This window comes from Aquila chrysaetos, chromosome 11 (assembly GCF_900496995.4).
Source record: "Aquila chrysaetos chrysaetos chromosome 11, bAquChr1.4, whole genome shotgun sequence".
Taxonomy (NCBI): domain Eukaryota; kingdom Metazoa; phylum Chordata; class Aves; order Accipitriformes; family Accipitridae; genus Aquila; species Aquila chrysaetos.
In genome coordinates this window covers 20,777,969-20,799,156 of record NC_044014.1, presented here as the reverse complement: position 1 = coordinate 20,799,156, position 21,188 = coordinate 20,777,969, and the positions used below count along the sequence as shown (strand labels likewise).

Genomic DNA, 21,188 nt, shown 5'->3' with positions numbered 1-21,188 from the left:
CTTGAGCACCAAAAGCCCAGACCAGGATTTTAAGAGAGTGGGCTTTGCAAAATCTTCCTGCTGGGATCTAAGGTGAATGATACACCTCTCCCAGGTGGGGAATTCAAAGCTGAAGGTTGCTTTGGAGAAGGCAGGTCACTGTCTCTCCGAGGACTGGTAAACTTAGGCTGCTTTTGGATCGCAGGGAGGATTAGTTCATCACAAGCCTCCTGGTGCTTGGAGATTCTCAGGCAGCAGATACCACATGGTTGTTGCCTTGCTTATGCTGTAGCAATGTAATTAGCAACTCTTTTTAACATGCAAATGAATACTGGGCTCACGTGGAGCCCTGCTCTGCCATGGAAGGAGGAGTTGGGCTGTAATCGCAGGAGATTCTGCTCTTCATTTTGCTGCAGGCTGTGGCTCAAGTCCAGTGTGATGCTGAGCCCCGAGAGTGCCCCATGACTTCAGTAAGGAGCTCTGTGCACTCAGCATGGCACAGGATGCAATCCATTGTTTACATCTGCAACACAGAAACTTAGCTTGTTGACTTCATGGCATATTTCCCCTATTATTCAACATCCTATTGCAGTTCACCAAATGAAATTCAATGCTGGCATGTGCCTCCCAGGAGGGCGGCTGGTCTTGTTTGCTTTGGAAGGACGGTGGAATGGGGTCCTTACTCCAAGAACACTGGATACATTTGTCCAGCCTTGATGATGAAATGGGCTATTTATGAAAAAGCACCATAGGACAGTAATGTGTCACTCATGGGCATACTTCTTGCACAGTATTTTTAATGGTGACCTTAATAAACATTTTGACTCCCACCTGTAGATACAAAAATGCAGTGCTTTACAGTTTGAATCACTGGCAGTAGCGAGCCAATCACACAGCATTACTTTCTGTATTAGTTATCTCTGAAGCATTACCAATGGCGAATCTGAATGTAAAAATAGCTGATGACTGTTTGTTTCATCTGTCTGTTACTTGACACCGCATGGTTATTCCAATACGTATGTTTGCCTCTTCCCCACCATGATCTCCGTTTGGTTTCCCCTTGCCTGATAACTATTTAAATACATTTTACTAACTTTGGATTCCTTGCTCACTTCACTTCACCTGGCTGGGCAGGTCTGCGAGGGCTCAAGGGTTAGCTCCTCCACTTTTACTATTTTATTTATTTTTCAGTGCTTGTTTCTATTAAGATAACCATGTTCAGAAGGAGAGTCTGAAACACATAAATAATGGGACGTGCTAATAGTAAGCAGGCTGCTGTAAAATGTGCTGGGGCTTTGACTTAAGGGAAGAAAGCGCAGCACTGCACTGTCCCTGATCAGGAAGCTGGAGCACAGAAGGTAAGGGGGAAGCGTATGGGTGTTTTTAAAGCAGGGAAAGGAAGAATGGTGGTGTCTGAGTGTGTGAATGTGCGGGCACTCAAGGATCAGTTGTGTACTTGATCAGATAAGAGAATTTAAACAGCATTTATATCTTTTTTTTCAGTGATTAGAGGTGGAAAGTCCTTTCATTTTTGTCCAGCTTTTTTCTGCTCTGAAAAATGCAGGATTGTCTCTGAAAGTCTGTGTGTGGAAAGAAACATACATATAGATTTGTATGCAGTGATTACTTTTTATGACACATAATTGTTTGGTAAAGGGTTATGATGTTTTTAAAAGACCACTAAATTGCTACAAAGCTCCATTTAATTGTTCTCCGCACTGTGCTGTAAGCAACTTTAAGCAAATATTCATTGATTTTATTTTCCAGATGATTTCCTGCCTACAGATAAGATACTCTTAAAAATTTTAGTGATTTGTATAGGGGTTTGAAGGCATTTTTATTTCTTTTTTTTTGGAACAAATAGGAAGAGAATAATTTAAATATTTTATAGAGTAATTAGTATGCTACGGAGCCTGAAAAAGTAAAATAGTTCAAATACCTAGGCAGTGCTAAGAGGCCACTATAAATGACTGTGACTATGACTTGTATCCAATTTTAATCAGTGGAAAATTTCTTAAATGGCATAAGCTTTTCTGAGTCCAGTTGTTGCAGAACTTCTTAATCTGCCATCCCAAGGAACTGCATTTTATTAGCCTAGCTGCAGAACTCAGCAGCAAAGTAAGAACAGAAATAATTAAAATTGAGCTTGAGAAGCAAAACTGCTTGTGCTTTTTTAAATGGCCTGTGAACAGGCAATCTGATTAAATCTGAATAGGGCAAAGTGTTCCAGCAGCGGGCCAAAGTGACTGGTTCACACTGACTTCGTACAGTATCAGCTAGAGGGTTCATCACTAGTCCTCTGCCATTGCTGGGAGGGAGGCTGGGGAGAAGGAAAAGTGAGAAGAGATAAGTAGGAGAAATAAGCTTTCTGGACACAACCAAAGCCCATGGATCTTTTCCTTCACTTATGCAAGGAAATGACCATGTAAAAAGCAAATACCCTCAGTTAAATGCTTGAAGGATAAGGCCTGTGGAAAATACTAACAAATAAAATATTCCCAGTATATTTGAGCCCCAAAAGAACTAAATTTCTCCATCCTTCCATGCTTGTCACGAGGAAGGTATTTACATACCTATTTGCAACTTAGTTATCAAAACAGTTGTAACAGGCACTCACCCGTGAACTTGAGGGTCACAGCTGGGTAGAGGTATGCAGGTATAATCGCATCCCTGCACCGCAAACCAAAAGCACACGGAAATTTCACTCTGTAGCCTCTTATTCCTACCTGCTTCTCTGAATGTTTGTCTTGTCTGTGCTTGCATTACTAGACCTGTGCAAAAGGCCCATGAAAATGTAAATCCCTCGAACACCAGGAAAAAAGCCAACTACCCTATGAGCCAGGTTGGGAGAAAATACCACTCATCTGTATCAGTCTTTCCTTTCTTTAGTCTAGCTGAGTTTACACACACAGAAAGTTGCTGGCAGAGGCAAATTCTGCAAGTGGTTTTTAGCTGCAGGCGTTTTGCTGTACTGGCTTGCCTGCAGCCGGGGTGCCAGGTCACACAGAGCTTTGTCTACTATAAGCGATTGGGTGAGTCCATTGCTTTTAGAGCTAGCCTACATTGCTTGAGGTAGTGTCACATTTTGGGACCAGTGGTCTGTGAGCCAGCTGACAGGTGTGGGGGGAAAGGGAACATAGTGGGGGCTGCATGTGTGATAGGGGAACTTTACCCTTGAGGAAAGGTTGTCACTCTTCAATCAAGCCTGCATATGGTTTTGGGTGGGACAGTAATTGCTTATACATACATATCTATAGGTGTATATATACCTTTGTGTGTGTATTAAGCTTGGTGTTTTGTGACTATGTTGCAGCTTGCCAGGTTTTTATGGCTTTCAAGTGTGTATGGTCAGATAGACTGCCACTGAGACCCCTGTCCCTTGGCAGCCACAGAGAGAGAAACTGAGGCAGTATTGAAGCCGTAAGAGGACAATGCTTTGCCAGAAGTAAGGTTTCCCTCTCTCTTGGGTTCCCCTGCCAAATGATCCTCTTTGGACAGGCTTAGAAAGCAGATATTTAATTATAGTCCTAAGTTTCTTTATCATCCATCTCCTGTGCTTGCAAATAATGGTATACAAGAAGGCATTAGCTAGTAATGATTAATCTAAATAATCTGGTAATAGTCAGACCAATCTTCTTATAAGTCAAGCAGGTCAAATAGTGATGCATCTTTATTTTCAATCTCTCACACAGCTACATCCCAATAGTTTCAGGGATGCTTTCCGTGTTACTTACACACTATGTCTAAGGCTGTTTTGGGAACTGTGATAGGGCTATGACAGTCAGGTACATGAAGGCCACCTAACTCATACTTTCCACTTGGAAAAGATAGAGATGAAAATCCCTGCAATTTTTTGAAAAGTCTCTAAAAGAGATGCATGTGGTTACCATTTGGCTACACCTTAACAAGCAGAGTCAGCAAACAGCAGTATCTCCCAGTTTACAGCTACTGTAGATCCTCAGTCTCAGATGTGCCTCTATCACCTTCACCTGGATCAGACATAAACTGTCACACCTTAAGGCCAGCTTGGCTTGCCCTGTCAGCTTCATTATAGACCCTTGTACAATTCTGCACACTTCTGATGGCTTCTGTTCTGTTGAGATGTATTTCAGATGTGTTCCCGTCCCCATCTTTTGTATGTATCAAAGCCCAGGGCTCCATTGTGCGGAAATTGGAGCAAATGCCCAGGACTGTCTGGGATGTTGGTGAAGAAGCAGCAGCATGCTTAGAGGGAACTGGGCCATGCAAGCCGCATCCAGGGTTTGTGCTGGAGCAGTGGGGCAGCATTGCTGATCATGATGTTGTTGTTCACTGAGACTCTTTGTTTTGACTGATCTGCTTTGAAGTAGTGACATTAGGACTTAGTCTGTTTCTCCAAAACTGAGAAATTATTCTTTCACCAGGCTTCTGAATTGAATGAAGCCGTAGACAAGTAGCTAGAATCGTCACTTGGGGTGTAGGGGAGAATTGAGGAGGAGGGCTGGGGGAAGAAGAAGTGGTTGGTGACAGGACTGGGCTGTGGGTGATGCTATTGCTTGCCTCCAGGGATCTTCAGAGGGTCTGGGTGGTCTGGAAAAGCACTGTGATGACAGCATCACTGAGGTTGCTGAGGGACTGATTCAGCCAGAGTCACCAGCCTATCTCTTAGGGAACAAGTGTGGATTCTGCTTAAAACTCTTGTTATTTTCCTTTCTGTCTTTTGCATATATTCTTTACAGAATAATCACAAGAAATGCCTTAGCATGTGCATTAACTGTAAAAGAATGAGGAATTGCCTTGGGGACACACCATTAAATCATAACAATGAATCAATCTCTGCATAGGAAGAGGGAGTCTGCATTTCCCAGGGAGAAAAAAAAAAAAAAAAAACAAAACAACTCCTGTTGCACAATGAAGAGAGAACTGGAAGGAGCTTCCATCTTGCTCAGGACAAGACCACTGTCTGGCTTTTGCCTCTCAAAAGGAGGAAAATACTATGGCCTCCAGAGAGAATACCTGGGGGCAAGGGTGGGTGGGCTCTCCAAGTCCTCCCATAGGTGGATAGCTCTCCCATGGCCATCTTCCAGACAGCAGGCAGGAGTAAGGCAAGACACAGATTTTTGTCCTTCAGCTGGAATGGCTCTGTTACAATCACAAATGGTTGAGGAGTAGTTTGTCATCAGAGGAAAGATGTTATGTGAATGGATGGTTGTGTGCTTGAGTCGTATGCTCTGGTATGTATATAAGTGTGTATTTCCCTCCCCGCCACACTGCTGGCTCAAGAATTGAGCTCCGTTGACTGCACTTGAAAGCTATAGCAAGTTGTAAGTAAGAAATAGCTCTAGTCCTGCAGTCTGAGCCAGAAAACCTTGAAAACCAAAGCCTCTACCTTCTCTTCCTCCCTCTGGTACATATACCTATTTGTCTTTGGAAACATAAGACAAGTGTTTCAGGATATTGCATGTCCCTAAATCCCATGGAACTAGTTGGGTGAGAAAACCACTTAGAACTTGAAACAATTTTGAATCTAGCACGTACAAATGGCTTGAATTCTTTTCTTTATAGAAAACAGATTCAGCAAAATCCTTGTCCAAACCTTGGAAATATCCAGAAGATATTAAGGAGCAGGTGAGACTACCAGTAAAAGAATAATACTTCTTTTCTGCAAGCTTGTTATTTCCTGAGACTGTATCCTGTGTGAGTGGGTGTGGGTCAAATTCTCCTTGTCAAGAAGCTTAAATGGTCTAAGTGTAAACTTGACAGTGCAGATGGTATCGGTGTGCTGGGGCTGATGAGGAGCACAGTGTAAGTAAGTGGGGGATGGTTTCAGATTCCCAAGCTGGAAAGAGAAGTGAGGCATGGCTGGTTGATAGTTGCAGATTTCCTTGTGTAGGTCAGAGAGGAGAATACACCTGCTTCCCTCTTGTGTCTAACATATACTTGCTGTTATCATTACAATTTTTCCATGACAGGGGCTGGGGACTGTCTGGCATGCTCCTTTACAAGGCATCCAAGCCATTACATTTGCTTTCTTGGCCATGTATTTTTCTTCCCTTCCCCCTTTGTCATCTCCTGGCTCTAGGCATTATGATGCTGTGGTACTCTACAACTTTCCCTCTACTGTGGGAAAATCTCCTTTCTCCCACTCAGGAAATGAAAACTCAGAAGCTTTCATCCTCTAAGCCTTGCCTGAGACTAAATGAAAGGAGATGAACACCTGTCTCATTAGCCAAAATCCTGTCAGTGCTCAGTGAGGGGGCTGCACCAATGCAATGTCAGTTTTCACCTTGAACTAGTGAGGAAGGCTTGAGTGTTCATGATCTCAGAGGGGTATAGGTATCAAGCACCTGAGGCAGAGCTGAGATCTTTGCAGTAAGTCCATCACCTGTAAATCTGGATGGATTTCACTATACATTATTATGCCAAGCTACAGCACCATACTTAGTTGAAAGGGTTTTTTTTTTTTGCAGAGGCTCATAGTAAAGTACCGTGTCTATGAAGGGCAGTGGGAAGGTACATTTTTGCCTTAACTTACAAAGGTTAAGCTCTTATTGTGTGATTCAGAAAACATAGATTTCGTTCCCTGCCCTGCCACAGATGTCCTGTTTGATCTTGGGCAAATCAGTCAGTTGAAGCTGGGCCTTAGCTGCTGACCTGTAAATGAGACAGAAAACCTGCTTGCAGTGGGAGAGTTTGTAAGGATAAATAGCCACGAGGTGTTCATGTACCATATTACTGGGGAGCTGTATAAATATCTCAGTGTATAATGACTGACCTAGTTACAGACAGTGGCCTTTTCCAGTCAGACATTTAATGCCAAGAAATGCACTGTTTGGGTTCAGTTGCTTAAATGTCACTTGTCTGTGATGACTTCAGGTCATGAGAAGAGCACCATCCCTTTGCCTTGTGATTCTTGTAGACTTGTGCTGTTTGTCCAGTGCTGCACCTGCCCTTTGCCTGTGTTAGTCATGGGCTCTGTGCCTTTGACTTCCTCCATCGTGTCTGCTTGTTATTGACTCTTCAAAGGCAGTGGATAGGGCTCAGGTAATGAAAGGACTGAACAAGAGTTGCAAGAAAGCCTCAGTCCAGATACAACCCTTTCCGAAAGACATCTCCTTCTTCCAGACTTGACAGGCCTCTTGGCAGGATGGGGCATTTGGAGGACATTGGGAAAGGCAGTCCGGAGACCAGCTGGAAATAACTGTTGGGTCTTTGCCATTGAACGAGAAAGGGAAAGGTTGAGAGACTTGCTATGATTGTCCATAGCTGTTGCAAGCAGTCTCTATTCCTCCCATTTTTCTTCACATGAAGTATTCATCTCCCAGTGCTTGAAGCTTTGTGGTCTGAGCTGAAGAGGTAAGCATTCCAGCTGGGGCCTGGAAGAGGTTCACATCCTTTGGGGAAAGGACACAGAGCAGGATATATAACACACAGTCATTAGCTAGGTACACTCCTTCCTTGCATTCATGCTTCCACCAGGTTGCACTGACCTTCCTTGAGCTGTGAGTCTGATGAGTCTCCAGTTCCAGCTCCCATGGCAACAGATGCACTAGCTTCAGTAGAGCTCACTGGGAGAAAAAGACTTCAGCTGTCTTTTCTGAAAAAAAAAAAAAAAAAAAAAAAAAAAAGTTTGATTAAACAAATAAAATCACAATCATATTCATTTTAATGACATTTCCCCTAGAAAGACAATTGGAAATTATTTTTTTTATCATTTGGAATATTTACTTAGGGAAATTTCAAAACAAGATCACACTCTCTGTTGCAATACCATCAGAGTATTGTTTGATGTGGAAAATAAAATGAAAAGTTTCACTTAATATTAAATAGCATACTCCCTCTCTGACTTAAGGACAGTAAAAATATACTATTTTAACTATTATGGTATATACTACATGCTACTTCTCATGGCCTATAGTGTAAAAATAGTGAAATAATCTGAAATGAAAAGATTTTTTAAAAAATTCTGAATGAAATTTTGACATTTCTAATTTAATTTCTCTCCAGAATCTTTATTCCATGTGAAATTTCAAAAACAATCTAAATGAGAACATCCTCCCATCACACACACACACACACACACACACACACACACATTTCCAAAAGATGATATTGTCCACAGGACGGCAATTCAGATTGGCAGACAGCTCTGCTGGTCCAGTCTGGGACTGCACAACATCTACCACACCACTCTTAGGTCTAGGTGTTCTAGTCAATATTGCAGAAAAGAGAAAAATTACTTTATTCCAAATGCACTGCTATTCTCAGTGGTGAGTGATACAGGTTAGAAAATCCGAATTGTCCAGAGGACATGATTTGGTGGCATAGCAATGCGGTATCGGTTCCAAATCCTTTTCCTTCACATGTTGGTCTGAATGCCACATGGGGGTGAGGTTTGGCTCTTCAGAGATGTTGGATTTCACTTTACTGTGGTTACAGTTACTTATGTAGCCTTCTGGATAATGCACCAGTATTGGCTTAGGAAGTAGATGTATTTAGAGTCACCAATTCTGTTCTCAGTTATTCTACTGACGTCAGTAAAATTACTCTAGATTTATATCAGTGTAACTGAGAACAGAAGCTGGCCCAAAGTCAAGAACAGTCTCTCCTCTGGCCCAGGACAAGCTGTTCGAGACACAATTGCTGGGCCAAATCCTCAAGAAGAATGGACCCAGTCTACACTGGTTTGGTGCAGACACATGGTTCCTTCACCTTGCTTTCCAGTGCAATGATCAAAGATCTGATGCTGGAATTGCTGAGGTCACCTTCTTCTACGCTAGTCAGTTCTGTCAGTATTTGGGATCTTCACCCCAAGCTGGACAGATCCAATTCTCCACCCTCCAGCAGCTGGAGCAAGTATTTGTATTTGAGCAAAGTGGTTCCCCTTTCCCCAAGCAGGAGAATTCACTTTGGCTGCCCTTTATGACCACAAAGTATAGATGAAAGAGATCTTGCTGGATGAGGGAAATGGAGGCTCGTGCTAATAGCTCTCGTCTTAAGAGCATCTTAATCCAGAAGTTGCCTTTCTTGACAGTTCAGAGAAATGTGGCTGGAGCACCGCTGTCTCTCTTGCCAGGCAGCTCCCCTCCTTGGTGAGGGTGTTGTGATCCTCCCCCCAGTCCACGTGCCCCAAGGGCTGCTCAGAGACGCAGTGTGGCTGGAGCAGCCCAGGCAGCAGGACAGATCAGAGAGAGCATTTGGCTCCGATGCAGCCCCATATGACCAGCCCACACACCCCTGGCAGTCCAAGCAACCCAGTACAAGCGACGTTTGGGTATTCTACGCCAGACTACAGGGGTTCTTCGTTTCTGCCGGACATCCTTCTGGCTCCTTGTCTCTGATGGGGACTCACAGGGTGACCTTTAACTCCCTGACACCCTTTTGTCTGTTTTCCTAAATACGCAATGAAGACAGCAGTACTGTGATCATTGACCAACAGCAGCACACTCAGTAGCCATTCACAAACTGATCACTGCTGCCATGCAGTATTTTCTGGTGATATCCAAGAAAGCTTACTGAGCCAGCCCCGCTCAGGCTAGCGACAAGCTACCATCAGCTGGGAGCGTTGTCTTAGCCTGATGACACATAGCTGAACAGTCCTGTTCCCATCTAGCCCTCTCATCTGACTATGAGCAACTGTGTGTGCCATGAACAAACATGCACCTGTACAAAAAAGTCATCAATTCATTAGGGATTCTCCTATTTCCCATGGTAAGGAGGACTAACTATTCATTGTCATGATGAGCCCTTGGAAGCCCAAAGCAGTGGCATGTGTGCAAGTAGAGCATGCCACTGCATAAACCTCAGCCAGCAGTCACCACAGGGCTCTGAGTTTTGGGCTGGAGCTGTGGATGGATACCATATAGAGAGCACCACATGAAGAAACCAGCTTACAAAGATTAAAAAAAAATAATAAACCTTCCCTCCTTCTCCCTTCTCTTCCCATCCTCAAGGGGAATGCAGTGCTGCTGACTTCAAACTGCTATGCAGCTCCCAAGGGCTCTGCCAAAATGCCACCGCGATGTCTCATGGCACAACTTTTCAGCCAAATACCAGCCCAAGGGGAGTAGGGGAACCAACCGGCCCTTTATATATTGCAGCAGCAGTGATGTCACACACTCCAGCCAAGTTTGCTGGTTTGCCCAGCTCCTGTCTAGTGAAAAAAGTTGACATTCAGTCTGTGCCAGCCCAGGAATAGTCTCTGTAATTTAACCTCCTCATCATAACTTGTTAGGCACTTAAGAGAGCCACTGAAAAAAGCCTCTTATTTAAAAGAGAGGGGAGGCTAGTCTCTGATTAAGCTCCTTGGAATCTGTACATTCATGCAAGCTTTATCAGTAGCTAGTATCAGACGATGCCTACTGCAAACACCTCACATGTTTCTCAGCATTTCCCAGGCAGTTCCAGATGTGCAGCATTGCTTTCCTCTGTCTTGAAAATAGACTAAATTCAGACATCCTTAAATGTTTGAACCAGCTGAAACCTGACCTCAGCTCAAACACTGCACCTTGCTTGCTGGCTGCCATGTTTGTCCAAAAAGGTAAAGAAATGGGACTTTACCAGGTTATTAAACCAGCCATGAACAGCTGCTTTGTCCAAGTTCAGAAGTTGTCATCATATCTATACAGGGATAGCTAGATCAGTACAGTGCTGCTGTTTCCATCCAGTCCCAGTAGTGATCTGCAGTTTGAACTCTTGGTGTAGATACAGCTTTTCCAGCTTGAAACATTACACTGCCCAAGTACCAGTATTATGGCCAGGCAAGACAAGGATCCTCACAAGGGTTTCAGAGACAGTGACAGTGGCTATTCTTTTTTTAATCAGTGGTGCTGAGTTGTTTTTGAAACAGTGACACCATCTAGGAAAATAATTGCTGAGATTACATCATGATCTCCATGTTTATTGTTACCCTACTCACTTTTCAGCAAATGTTCTCAGTTTACAAGGGACAAGATGTTTCTTCAGACCTCTGTCCATGAGATCTGAAATCCAAGCTTCCTCCTGGTTCAGGCACCACCACCAATAAATAGTGATAAACATTGTGCTGCTGGAATTTAGTCAACAGCCCCATTGATGAGTGAGCCAGAACAAAATCACAATCTCCCGCGGCTGTGTTGGCTTTGCACAGTTAAGAGTACCACAGAAGCAGTAAAATTGTAATTTAACCTCTGAGCAAAGAGATAACTGAGTCCACATCTCTGCAATGAGGATGCTCTTTTACATTTAGATGCAACCAGACATAGCATTGGGGTTTTTTTCTTTGCTTTTACTTTTTTCTTACTCAGACATCTTAAATGGACCACAAAAAGCTCTGATTGGTACAGGCTTGTCCCTAAGCTAACACTGATAGCTGTCCTTCCTCAGGCAAGGTGTAGGAGACCATCCCAGTGGCTGAGCCCCTCTTGCCACTTTTGCCAGTGTGTTTTGAATACTACAGGCTGTCACAAAAGTTTCCTTAGAGCAGACCCTTGCTTCAGGAAAATCTGCTGTATCTACACCTATGTGCATTACCTCAGGGCCAGGCAGTTCTTGTAGGAAATGGATATATTCTTACAAAGATTAAGCAAACTAGCCTGAACCTTGAGGGTCTCTACAGCAAAAGGACAGCAGCAATGCACATTCACCATAGCTGAGCTTTCCTTTATCATCTCCTGACTCTGGTTCGTGCATGGAAGCAAAAAGTTATTTTGTTTACTGTCCTTCACCATCCCAGCTGTCCACCCTTCCTCTCCTTTACAACAGGGGTAGTGAAAAGGCTGGACTTTCAAACCTCAGCTGCATTAGTTCCCAGTCCACCAGACTGACATCTGTCTATACTTGTTGGCAGTAGGAAGTCATATACAGGGGGAGTGGAGGCACACATTTTCCTCTGCAGTCCCTCTGAAAGGGTGGCACAGCAGGGACATAGTCAGCAGCAGGGAAGAAGTCATCTGGCACAACCCCTCATTTTAACCTGGAGATGTCACCCAGCCTTTGCAACGGGCAGACTGCCAGGAAACCATTGCTCACTCAGCTGTTAGTCCCTGCTGAGACTGCCAGAGAGTGCTGGAGTCTGTGATAGTTGTTTGCTAGAAACCTGACTGCACTCCGCAAGCTACCAAATCCTAAAGGTATCTGGTTGTTATCACTCTGGGATGGATACCTGTCTCTTTTGGTAAGAAATCCTGTAAATTACTCCTAAAATGGTTGTAAAATGTGAAGGAACAAATAAATGAATGAATACAGCATGAGACAACCTTCAGATCATGCAAACAAATGTCTTTGTTTTCAAATTGCAGAGTTCACTTAAGATCAAAAAATGCTGAAGGTCAGAAACATCCAGCGACACTACTTCTGTGGAATCTACATTACTGGACTATTTCTACCTCCTCACTAATGATGGTCAGAAATGAAGCCAAATACAAGCATGAGAGGGAGTTCTAAAGATGAGAAGCAAAATTACATGGCAGGTATGTACCTGTACTTCCCGCTCATATAACTGTTAAGAATCAAACCTGAGTGGGATGACCTTTCATTTGTCTTCTCTTTTTTTCTTGCTGCATTGTACACAGAAATGTATGTGCAGTCGGGGGAGTGAAACTCACTTTTGAAAAATCTTTGTACAAAGCAAAATGGAGAAGCTCTATTAAGCTCATTTTATTTCTGGTGTAAATCTGTTGTAGTTCTGCATAAATCATTGGAATTGTATGGCTGGAAGGACAGAATCGAGATTCACTATGATACTTTGAGTCTAGAAATAGGTTGGCTGAGGTTTTTTTTAAATAGAAAAGGAAGATGAAGACTCTTTTCATTTTAAGAAACAACTGAGCCTGAGTAATCCAGCCGATTAAGCCCAGTTCCTCTGACTTTTCATACTTTGACCAGCACTGAGTCACCATAGGGAAAAACGTGCCCTTTCCAAGAGTCTCACTGAGATGGGCCAAAGCGGAATCATGGATTTGGACAGCTGGAGGGGCTGAAATCTGGATTTCATTGCTCAGTTCTACAGTGGATCCAAGCTTGAGATGGAGGCAGATTCCACTTGTATAGAAGCTAGAAGCTGCTGTAGATGTGAACTGTGGTGTTTCAGCTTATCACAAGTTCATGATGCACTTGTACTAGGAAATGGAGAGACAGATGAGACTTTCCTTAAGGAGTGGGTTTTAGTTGGCTCTTGAATATGCTTTTAAACTGAGTCTCCCTGTAGTTTAGTCAATACCCTGCTCAAGGCCTTGAATGTGAGAATAAGTAGCTAAAGAGTTTACAGAGTAAACTTTAAAGAGTTTTAGTGTATAGATTTCAAGTACAGCTGAAGGGTCTGTTTTGCTTTTATTTGTTCCATCCAGAGATTCCCCCATCCTGTCTTCAGACTGATGTGGAGATAGACAAAAGGCACAACGCTGTGGGCCCTGACTGTGCATCGTAATCGGGGATTAATGGAAGGCTGTGATATTTTATAATTGTGTTGAATGGGTTACCTTTTGCTCTCAGCGCTTCTGGAACTGAAGCCAAATGCTCCCTGTGCTCCTTTAGTGGCTCTGCTGGAGTCCCCTAGGCACTCCTGCCTTCTGCTGGCTAAGCTGGTATTAGCAGCCTCTTCAGTTTCAACACCAATCCAACGGCATCTGGATATGGGTGGCTAAAGGATTTTACCCCACCAATATATGCTTGGAACATGCTAATGCACAGTAAATCCTCTTTACCTGTGGTGCCATTCTGCTTTCTCAAACAAAGGTTCTGCTCAGGGTAATTGTCACAGCGAAGCTCCAGCCTGATACAACCAGGCTCATCTCTATAGACTTCATTTTCTGCAGTCATGAGCTAACACATGAGTGAGAATAGAATCTTCTGTAATAACTTTATTTTTCACAAAATATTTTAACTTATAGTTATGATGTCTTGCCAAGTAAGTTTTATGAACTTTTCTTTCATTTTGAACATAGTGTGCAATGATGTACCCAATGACATTCTTTTTTTAAGTAAGTTTTGTCCCTTTTTATTACCAATTCTTCCTGGCCAAAAAATGTCTAACCTTCTTAGCTAAATACATGCACAGCACTTGGAAGTGTTTATGGTTGGAGGTATGGAAAGGGAAGTACTTGAAATTTGGCTCTTATATCCTTGTTTAAGAGCCCAAGTAAAGAATCTGAGGTGAAACCACTTTTTTTAATGGCACTTTCCAGAAATTAAACTATCTACCATGAACTACTTGAATTGACCAAAATAACAATTATTTTTCATGTTGTTTATTTTGTTGCTAGCATCTTGTTTAGAATACATGTAGGAACAAATTAGGCAGTGATGGATATATCTGGAAAATGCTCTCTGTCTGATAGTGTTAATATAGAAAAATGATAATTTATAATTTTGGCTTTGCAGAGAAGAAGGTTTCCTTCAGCTATTCCGTAAGATGACTCCATGTGCAGCAGCACCTTCTGGAGGAATCACTTTGTGCTTGTGAATTGCAAACAGCTGGAACCACCCCACGCAGTCATCTGCCTATTTGACGCTTGAAATAATTAATCCTTTGGATAATTCATTCATGACTCCCATGAACAATGCAAGGAAATAAGAAACATACAGAAGGACATAGTGACTCCTCAAGTATTGGGAGTCTCCTGGATGACACAGACAGAGAGGTGAGCAGCCTCACAGACCGGGCTTTCAAAAGTTTGTGTGTGGCAGAACTCGAAGACTCTTACAATGAACCAGATCTTGCCATTTCACCTGACTTTGCCCTCCAGTTCTCTGCTAAATTTCACCCAGCGACATTAAACCATGCCATCAAGAAAAGCAACGTCTGTAACAATCTAACAAGAAACAATGAACATACAATATGGGCTTCCACATTCCAGCAGTTACCAAATTGTGCTCCAGAGGAGAAAAGGATTGCTAAAAATAACTCCTTTGCCACAGAAAGGAAAAAGCTGAATTTGCCAGTCCCTGGTCCAAGGAACAATAAACATGTTTCAAAAGTGTCCTCCTTGATTAAGACATTTGATAAGACTGCAGACCAAGGGTCAGGAGGTTCCCTGATAACCATTAAGCAGCCCATTAAGAATAGCTTTCAAAAATGTAAATTAAATCATGGAAATGATATGGCTTGCTGGGATGACACAGACATTTTAAGCATCCACAAGGAACTTTCTGAATTTTCCGAGGCTGGTCAAGGTAGCCACTGTCTCAGTGGCACACACGAGCCACAGAAAAGACCTAATAAAATAGACCTGAGTTATTGTGGCTCTGCTGGTTATTATCCTGTGCTGATTGAGATGTCAAAAGTAGCCAAGTCAAATTTTTCCCGTTCTTCTAAGAAGGCTTTAAAAAACAGAAGTATGAAAGTTAATGAGCCAGCAAAAAAAGGTAATTTTCTTCACAGTGAGAATAGTGCTTTTGAATCATGGAATGTTCATCATAAAAAACTGACTGAAAAGGAGGAATTTGTTGATATAAAAATGAAAAAGGAAGGTCTTACATATCTGGAAGAAGCACCATTTATTAAAGGATCCCACACACGTGAACATAAATTGCCACCTGTCAAGACCACTGTAGCCAAGAAGCAGGAGAAAGATTTTCAGATTAAGCCACCTCCACCAGAAGCTGCTTTCAACATCCCTCTCTCAGCTGTGTATGTACCTGAGGGCCCTCTCCCTTCAGAAACTGAACTTCCCGCTGCTCTTCCCCCCGCACCCCCCCCCAGGATCCACGCACAGCAGGGTCCCCCTCAGCCACCCCCTGTCCCGCAGGCGCTTCCCCTTCCACCCCCCACCCAGCAGGGCCATCTCCCAACACCCCCTACCCCTGAAGCCCCTCCTGTGCCACCACCCCCAGTGCCGGCTCAACTTTCCCCCCCTGCCTTGTCCCAAGCCTCCATCTCACCCCAGTCCACGTCCTACAGGATGTTTTCACCCTCACCCATGTCCCTGGCACCCAGCCCGCCTCCACCGAGACCCCTGGCCACCTTAACTGAAGAGGAGGCCCTCAGTCCCCAACTGGGCAATACCTGTCCGCCTTGGAGGAGACAGAGGGCTACAAAAGGGGCAGCAGAGAGGAGACACACCTCACAGGAGAAGTTCACAGCCAGTGATGAGACGTGCTCATTGTCCGAAAAGGCGACTGGTGCTGAACCTGGTCTGGACGTGACTCCTCTGACTAAACAGGTAAACTCCCCTGGATCGATCAGTCCCTCATTCAACATCACCGAACTCTTAACACCCATCATACCACCAAAACAGGAGGTGGACGCTGTTGAAAGTGAGCTGATACCGCTGACACCTCCTCCCACTGAGAGCACGGCATTGAGAGACCACGAGGGGAGCACATTTGGTGATTACAGGTCTCGGGATAGTTACAAATCGAAAGCGTCGAGTCTGTTATTCAACTTGAAGGATGTGCGTAAACGTGTTAAAAGCATTTATACCCCTTCTCCCCTGTTAAGGGCTTTGGAGGAGAAAAATAAAACTAGGGAAAATATACAGGAGAGTACAAAAATGAATCCCTCACTCTTGACTTTACAAGAAAAAAGTAACAAAAATATTGCAGAGAAAGATGAATCGAGTGATATGACCTCCGTATTGTCTGGCAGTGTTCACGAAAAGGACAATAAAACTGATTTAACTGGACACTTTACAGACAATTACCTGACTTTGAGTTCACCCCAGACAACAGCGGACCTTTTATTTTACCGAACTGGAGACAACTTGCAGCAAGACGATTCAAAACATGAAGATTTAGTTCAAACCACAAGGGATAATGAAAACTTCCCCTTGTTCAGACATGAATCAAATGAACCTGATTTAAGAAAACATCTGCAGTATCCAGCACAGAAACCATTCAGCAGAGACAATGCAGATGCGACAGCTGGGCAGCCCATGCAAAATCCCGGTGTCCAGGGTGAGGAAAATGAGAGACAGGCTGCTATTCAGAATGAAAATTTTGCCTTCAAAATTCTCCCAAACCAACTCTCACCAGCAGAGGATGTGCCTTACAGTGCCACCCAAACCAATATGGTGGTACCTGGCCATGAAGCAGAAGGCAAAAGAAGCACTAGTTCTTCGGAGCAATCTTTTGTTTCCACGGTAGAGCAGCCACTTCAGGAGGAGCCGTTTCCACCAGTGCCCCTGATGCAGAAGGCATGCTTTCAAGAAAGCCAGAGGACTAAGAGTGAAATAGGTGCAGACAGTAAGAAAGGCCACAAGGAGAGAGGGAAAGAGGTTGGGGAAGATGAACTGCAATATTATGCTTGTATCAGCTCTGGTACCGGTGCAGCAGAGAAGAGAGAGGGGAAGGTTACTGGGAATGAACAGAGGAGTGTCATGAAAGAGAAACTAAGGAGAGAGAAAAGGGAAGAGGCCAACAGCACGGATTCTGCTTCCAACAGTATAAGGGACATGTCCATCCCCAGGTCTGAGGAACCACAAACACCACCATCTTCAAGTTCAACCAAACCCAGTTTGTTTATGATTAAAGATAACACATTCAGGTCACCTCAGGTAATAAGGGCTGTCAAGCTGCCCCTGTTCAGGTCCTTTTCCCTGGATGATACAGTGAGCAGCAGTTATAAGGAAATGGAAAGTAGGTTTATGCCCCCAGCAGAGCACAACAAGCAGCACGGAAACATGTTGCATGCCCAGGAGGTAGGCTGGTCAGCATCGAGGCACAGAGGGCAGCAGAATGTGAAGGATGGAGAAAATGACAGCGGGAAAGAGGCGAGGGAGCCTGGATCTACTTCAGCAACACTGGATCCCAGCCTTCTGGAAGATACAGAGAGCTTTTCATTAGGGAAGCTGATGGAAGAAGATGAAGAGACTTGTGCTTTGTTAAATAAACTTGGGAAAATGAATGAGGAACGCGTCTGCAGAAGGAAAGAGAAGCCCCAGACTAGGAAGGCAAGACACAGCTTAACACAGCCAAATTTAGGTCTGGAAAATGAGCAAGCACAAAGCAACCCCAGCTATCCTGCAGAAAGAAAGACGAATTACTTCAAGAATCATCATTTATCTAATCGCAGAGGTGGCTCTTGTGCAAAAAAAATAATCACTAGGGAGACAATTTCCCCTGTGACTGGCTCCATATCAGAGGACCACATGTATTCTCCTGTACCCCATGAAGCTTTAGAGGACGTCTTACATACAGAAGGTGCACCGGTTTTGTTAGACAGTCTTGCATGCTCTGCTGTTACAAGCCCCAGGTCAGGCAGCACAATGCACTCTCTTGCTGCCAGTTCATCGTCAGACAAACCAACAATTTCTGGCCTTAGAGAGACAGAGGATGTTATAAACCCTGCCTTGCTGAACATGGCACTAAAAAGCCAAGCTGATACGTCTGCAGAACAGATACTTGATTCAGCACGGAGGAATCTGCTTTCCAATTCTGCAGGGGAAGCTGAGAGACTGGAGCCCAGAGGACTTGGGGAGAGAGCAGCAGGCAAGCCTCCTGCTGTGCCACCAAAAACAGAAAAGGCTCTGCGGCGGGCCAAAAAGCTGGCAAGCAGGAGAAAGAAAATGCAAGAGCAGCAGAAAAAACATCAGACTGAGTATTCAGATGCTGTAGGGAGAAAGCCTTCTCATTCTGGACAGACACTAGCATCTCCTTCACCCTTGGGATATTCTCCTCTCCACCCAGCCCCTCACTCAACTTTTACTCCCACAGAAACCAGTACAGGAAGACCCAGTGGTGCATCAGCAGTAAGCCCTTCGCCCTCTTCAACCCAGCGTAAACTCCTCCAGGACCCTGACTCTGGTCAATACTATGTAGTTGATTTACCAGCTGAAGTTAATTTAAAGACATTTTATGACCCAGAAACTGGCAAATATGTTCAAGTCTCAGTCCCTTCCTCAGAAGGAAACTCATACCAACACCCCTCTTCAGAAATTATGAATTCTCCCTATGCCTCCTATCCTAGAGTGCTGCCTTTACCAGCTTCATCTGTAGCAGTGCTGAAGTCACCTTCTCAGCTCTCTGAACCTACCTGGTTAATGCCAGCTGTACCAGGAGAACCAGCTGAACTACCTGAAGATGGCCAGCAGGATTACAGATACAGTGAAGCTGTGGATACTCAGGCCTATATTGAACCAGCCTCTTACTCCTACAGTCAAGACACTGAAGAAACTCAAGTTCACTTAGGAAAGGACACGAGCCCAACCCCAAATACTGACATAGTGTCTCTCACTGAGTTAGATGATTTTGCTGCTGAAGGAGTATCTTGAAAGCTGAAGTAACAAAATATGCCAGCTAGTGTTTTTAAGAACTGTTTGGACAGACACATGCACACAAAAGCACATGCAGATTTGATGTTTGTACAACACTTTATGTCTGAATCTCATTGTGGTTTGGGTGGGAAGGAAAATGAAAGCTGACCATGAAAGATGCAAGGTGATGATCACTCTGAAGAAGAGTGAAATTGAGCAAGCACCAAATTATCAGTGAGATGAAAGGGCAATGCCAGCTAAACAAATAAATACCACAGTATGAAGCCACTGCTTGCTGCTGCTGCTGCTTTGCCATTATGGTGGCTGGGATTGCCAAAGCAAGTGTCCTTTTGCCCAGATGTGTTGCATGATATATGATATGAAATAAAACCTATGACACCATCCTGTCCGTCCTATGAGACCCAGGACAGATGCCGCATCTACTAAACTTTCCTCACTCACTGCCTTTGAACTATATTGACAGGTAGAAAGCATATGGCTACAAATATGCCATAAACCCAAGATTCATTTTTTGCACACATTGATCGCCCAGATGTTATTGACAAGAAGATTGTATACTGGATGAACAATACAACAGCTGCATCAAAAAACATTTAAACAACCAGAATACAGTTGCAGCTGCTCCAAATAAGTTCCCCTAGAGTCAGGGGTTATTTATAATGCAGCTTAAAACTTCAACTTATCTTGATGCTTGGCCTGAGATATTTTGGTAAGGAGCAAGGTTGAATGAAATCTCATAACAGTATTTAATTTTTTGTTAGGATGAGAAGATCTTTGCTTATTATAATTGAAATGCTTTTCATTTTGTTTTGTTTTCAGACTCCCACTGAAATACAGCGCTACCTTTTAAACCCTGAAAAACATACCTAATTTTGGTCTTGTGAATTCTTTGATTTAAAAAAAAAGAAGAGAGATAAAAAACATCCAAAGTGTTAAATTTCTAGAAAAGTGCTTCTTTGGATTATCACTTTTCTTTGAAAGATCTGTATCAAAATATCACTCATCCTTGCATAAGCTCTTTTTTATCATCATAGATAATGCGAGAACCTTGGTGAAAAGATGGAAAAATTGAATGTAATGTGCCTGCTTATAAATATCTGTATTCGGAGTGTTGGTTTACTTTGTCTCATTTTCATACTGTTCTCCCCAGTTAAAACTGAAGTGCAGGAGATCTAAGGAAGAAATATATCTGACTTTCAGCCTGATTCACACCTTAGGCTATTTTTACAGGATTGTTTTCAGTGAAGTGACTCGACTTTCTGAAAAGAAAGGGAAGAACCAGACCTTTTGTTAATAAATACAACATGGAGATGGGACACAGGCACTGCTTTACTTTCCCAGTTTTAATATCTATGATAGAGGTTTTCTTCAGTAAATTCTTAATTTCCCAGCACCAAGGCTGCTCAGGACACAGTCCAACGCTTGGTGGTTTCACTCCTTCCCTAACTTGAACTCAGCTCCCAGCCTTCCTCCATCCCTGACAAGACCCATACATTCAGGACCTGTCCTGATCCCACCAGACACTTCCTTTCATCAATGCTATTTGCTAAAACATTTCCCTTAGAGGGGCTAGACAAACACTAAAGGTATCTCTTCGTTGATTTCAGTGGGGTTTGGATTTGGTCTTTAATGGTTTCCTAAGGTTCATTTCACCTGTTATGCAGAGTTGTGTCAGATTTGCCATTTTGTGATTTGGCAGGGATGGTTGCAGCAGAGGTGTGGGGTGGAAATGGAGAAGCTTGTACTGTTTTGGTTTGGGTTTTGAGCACATTCAGCCAAATGTTCATATCTGAATAAACAATTATTGTTCAGTCTCTACCCTTGAAAGTTTTCAACACCTGGCTGGATAAAGCCCTGAACAACCTGGGCTGGCCTAGAGCTGACCCTCCTTGAGCAGGAGGTTCATCCAGAGACCTCCTGAGATCTCTTGCAGCCTGAATTATCCTATGATCCTATTCTGCAAACATTAAAATTTTTAAACCAACTTTGACTTGGAACTCAGAAAATGCAGTCTCCCCTGGGAAAGGGCTCATTTAGAAA

General features: G+C 43.4%; 1 protein-coding gene across 4 annotated transcripts; it reads left to right on the top strand.

Moving 5' to 3' along the window:
• Positions 1-1,034: 1,034 nt before the first annotated feature.
• On the top strand, positions 1,035-20,962 carry C11H10orf71 (chromosome 11 C10orf71 homolog). 4 transcript variants are annotated; one of them, XM_030031220.2, is made up of 5 exons: positions 1,035-1,337; positions 5,524-5,586; positions 12,237-12,407; positions 13,284-13,683; positions 14,317-20,962. In XM_030031220.2, exon 5 carries the CDS (start codon positions 14,496-14,498, stop codon positions 19,143-19,145), a length of 4,650 nt encoding a protein of 1,549 aa, XP_029887080.1. In that variant the 5' UTR covers positions 1,035-1,337; positions 5,524-5,586; positions 12,237-12,407; positions 13,284-13,683; positions 14,317-14,495; the 3' UTR covers positions 19,146-20,962. The 4 variants fall into 4 exon arrangements, with proteins under 4 accessions (XP_029887080.1, XP_029887079.1, XP_029887081.1 ...); XM_030031219.2 differs by lacking the exon at positions 13,284-13,683; XM_030031221.2 differs by lacking the exons at positions 5,524-5,586; positions 13,284-13,683.
• Positions 20,963-21,188: the final 226 nt, after the last annotated feature.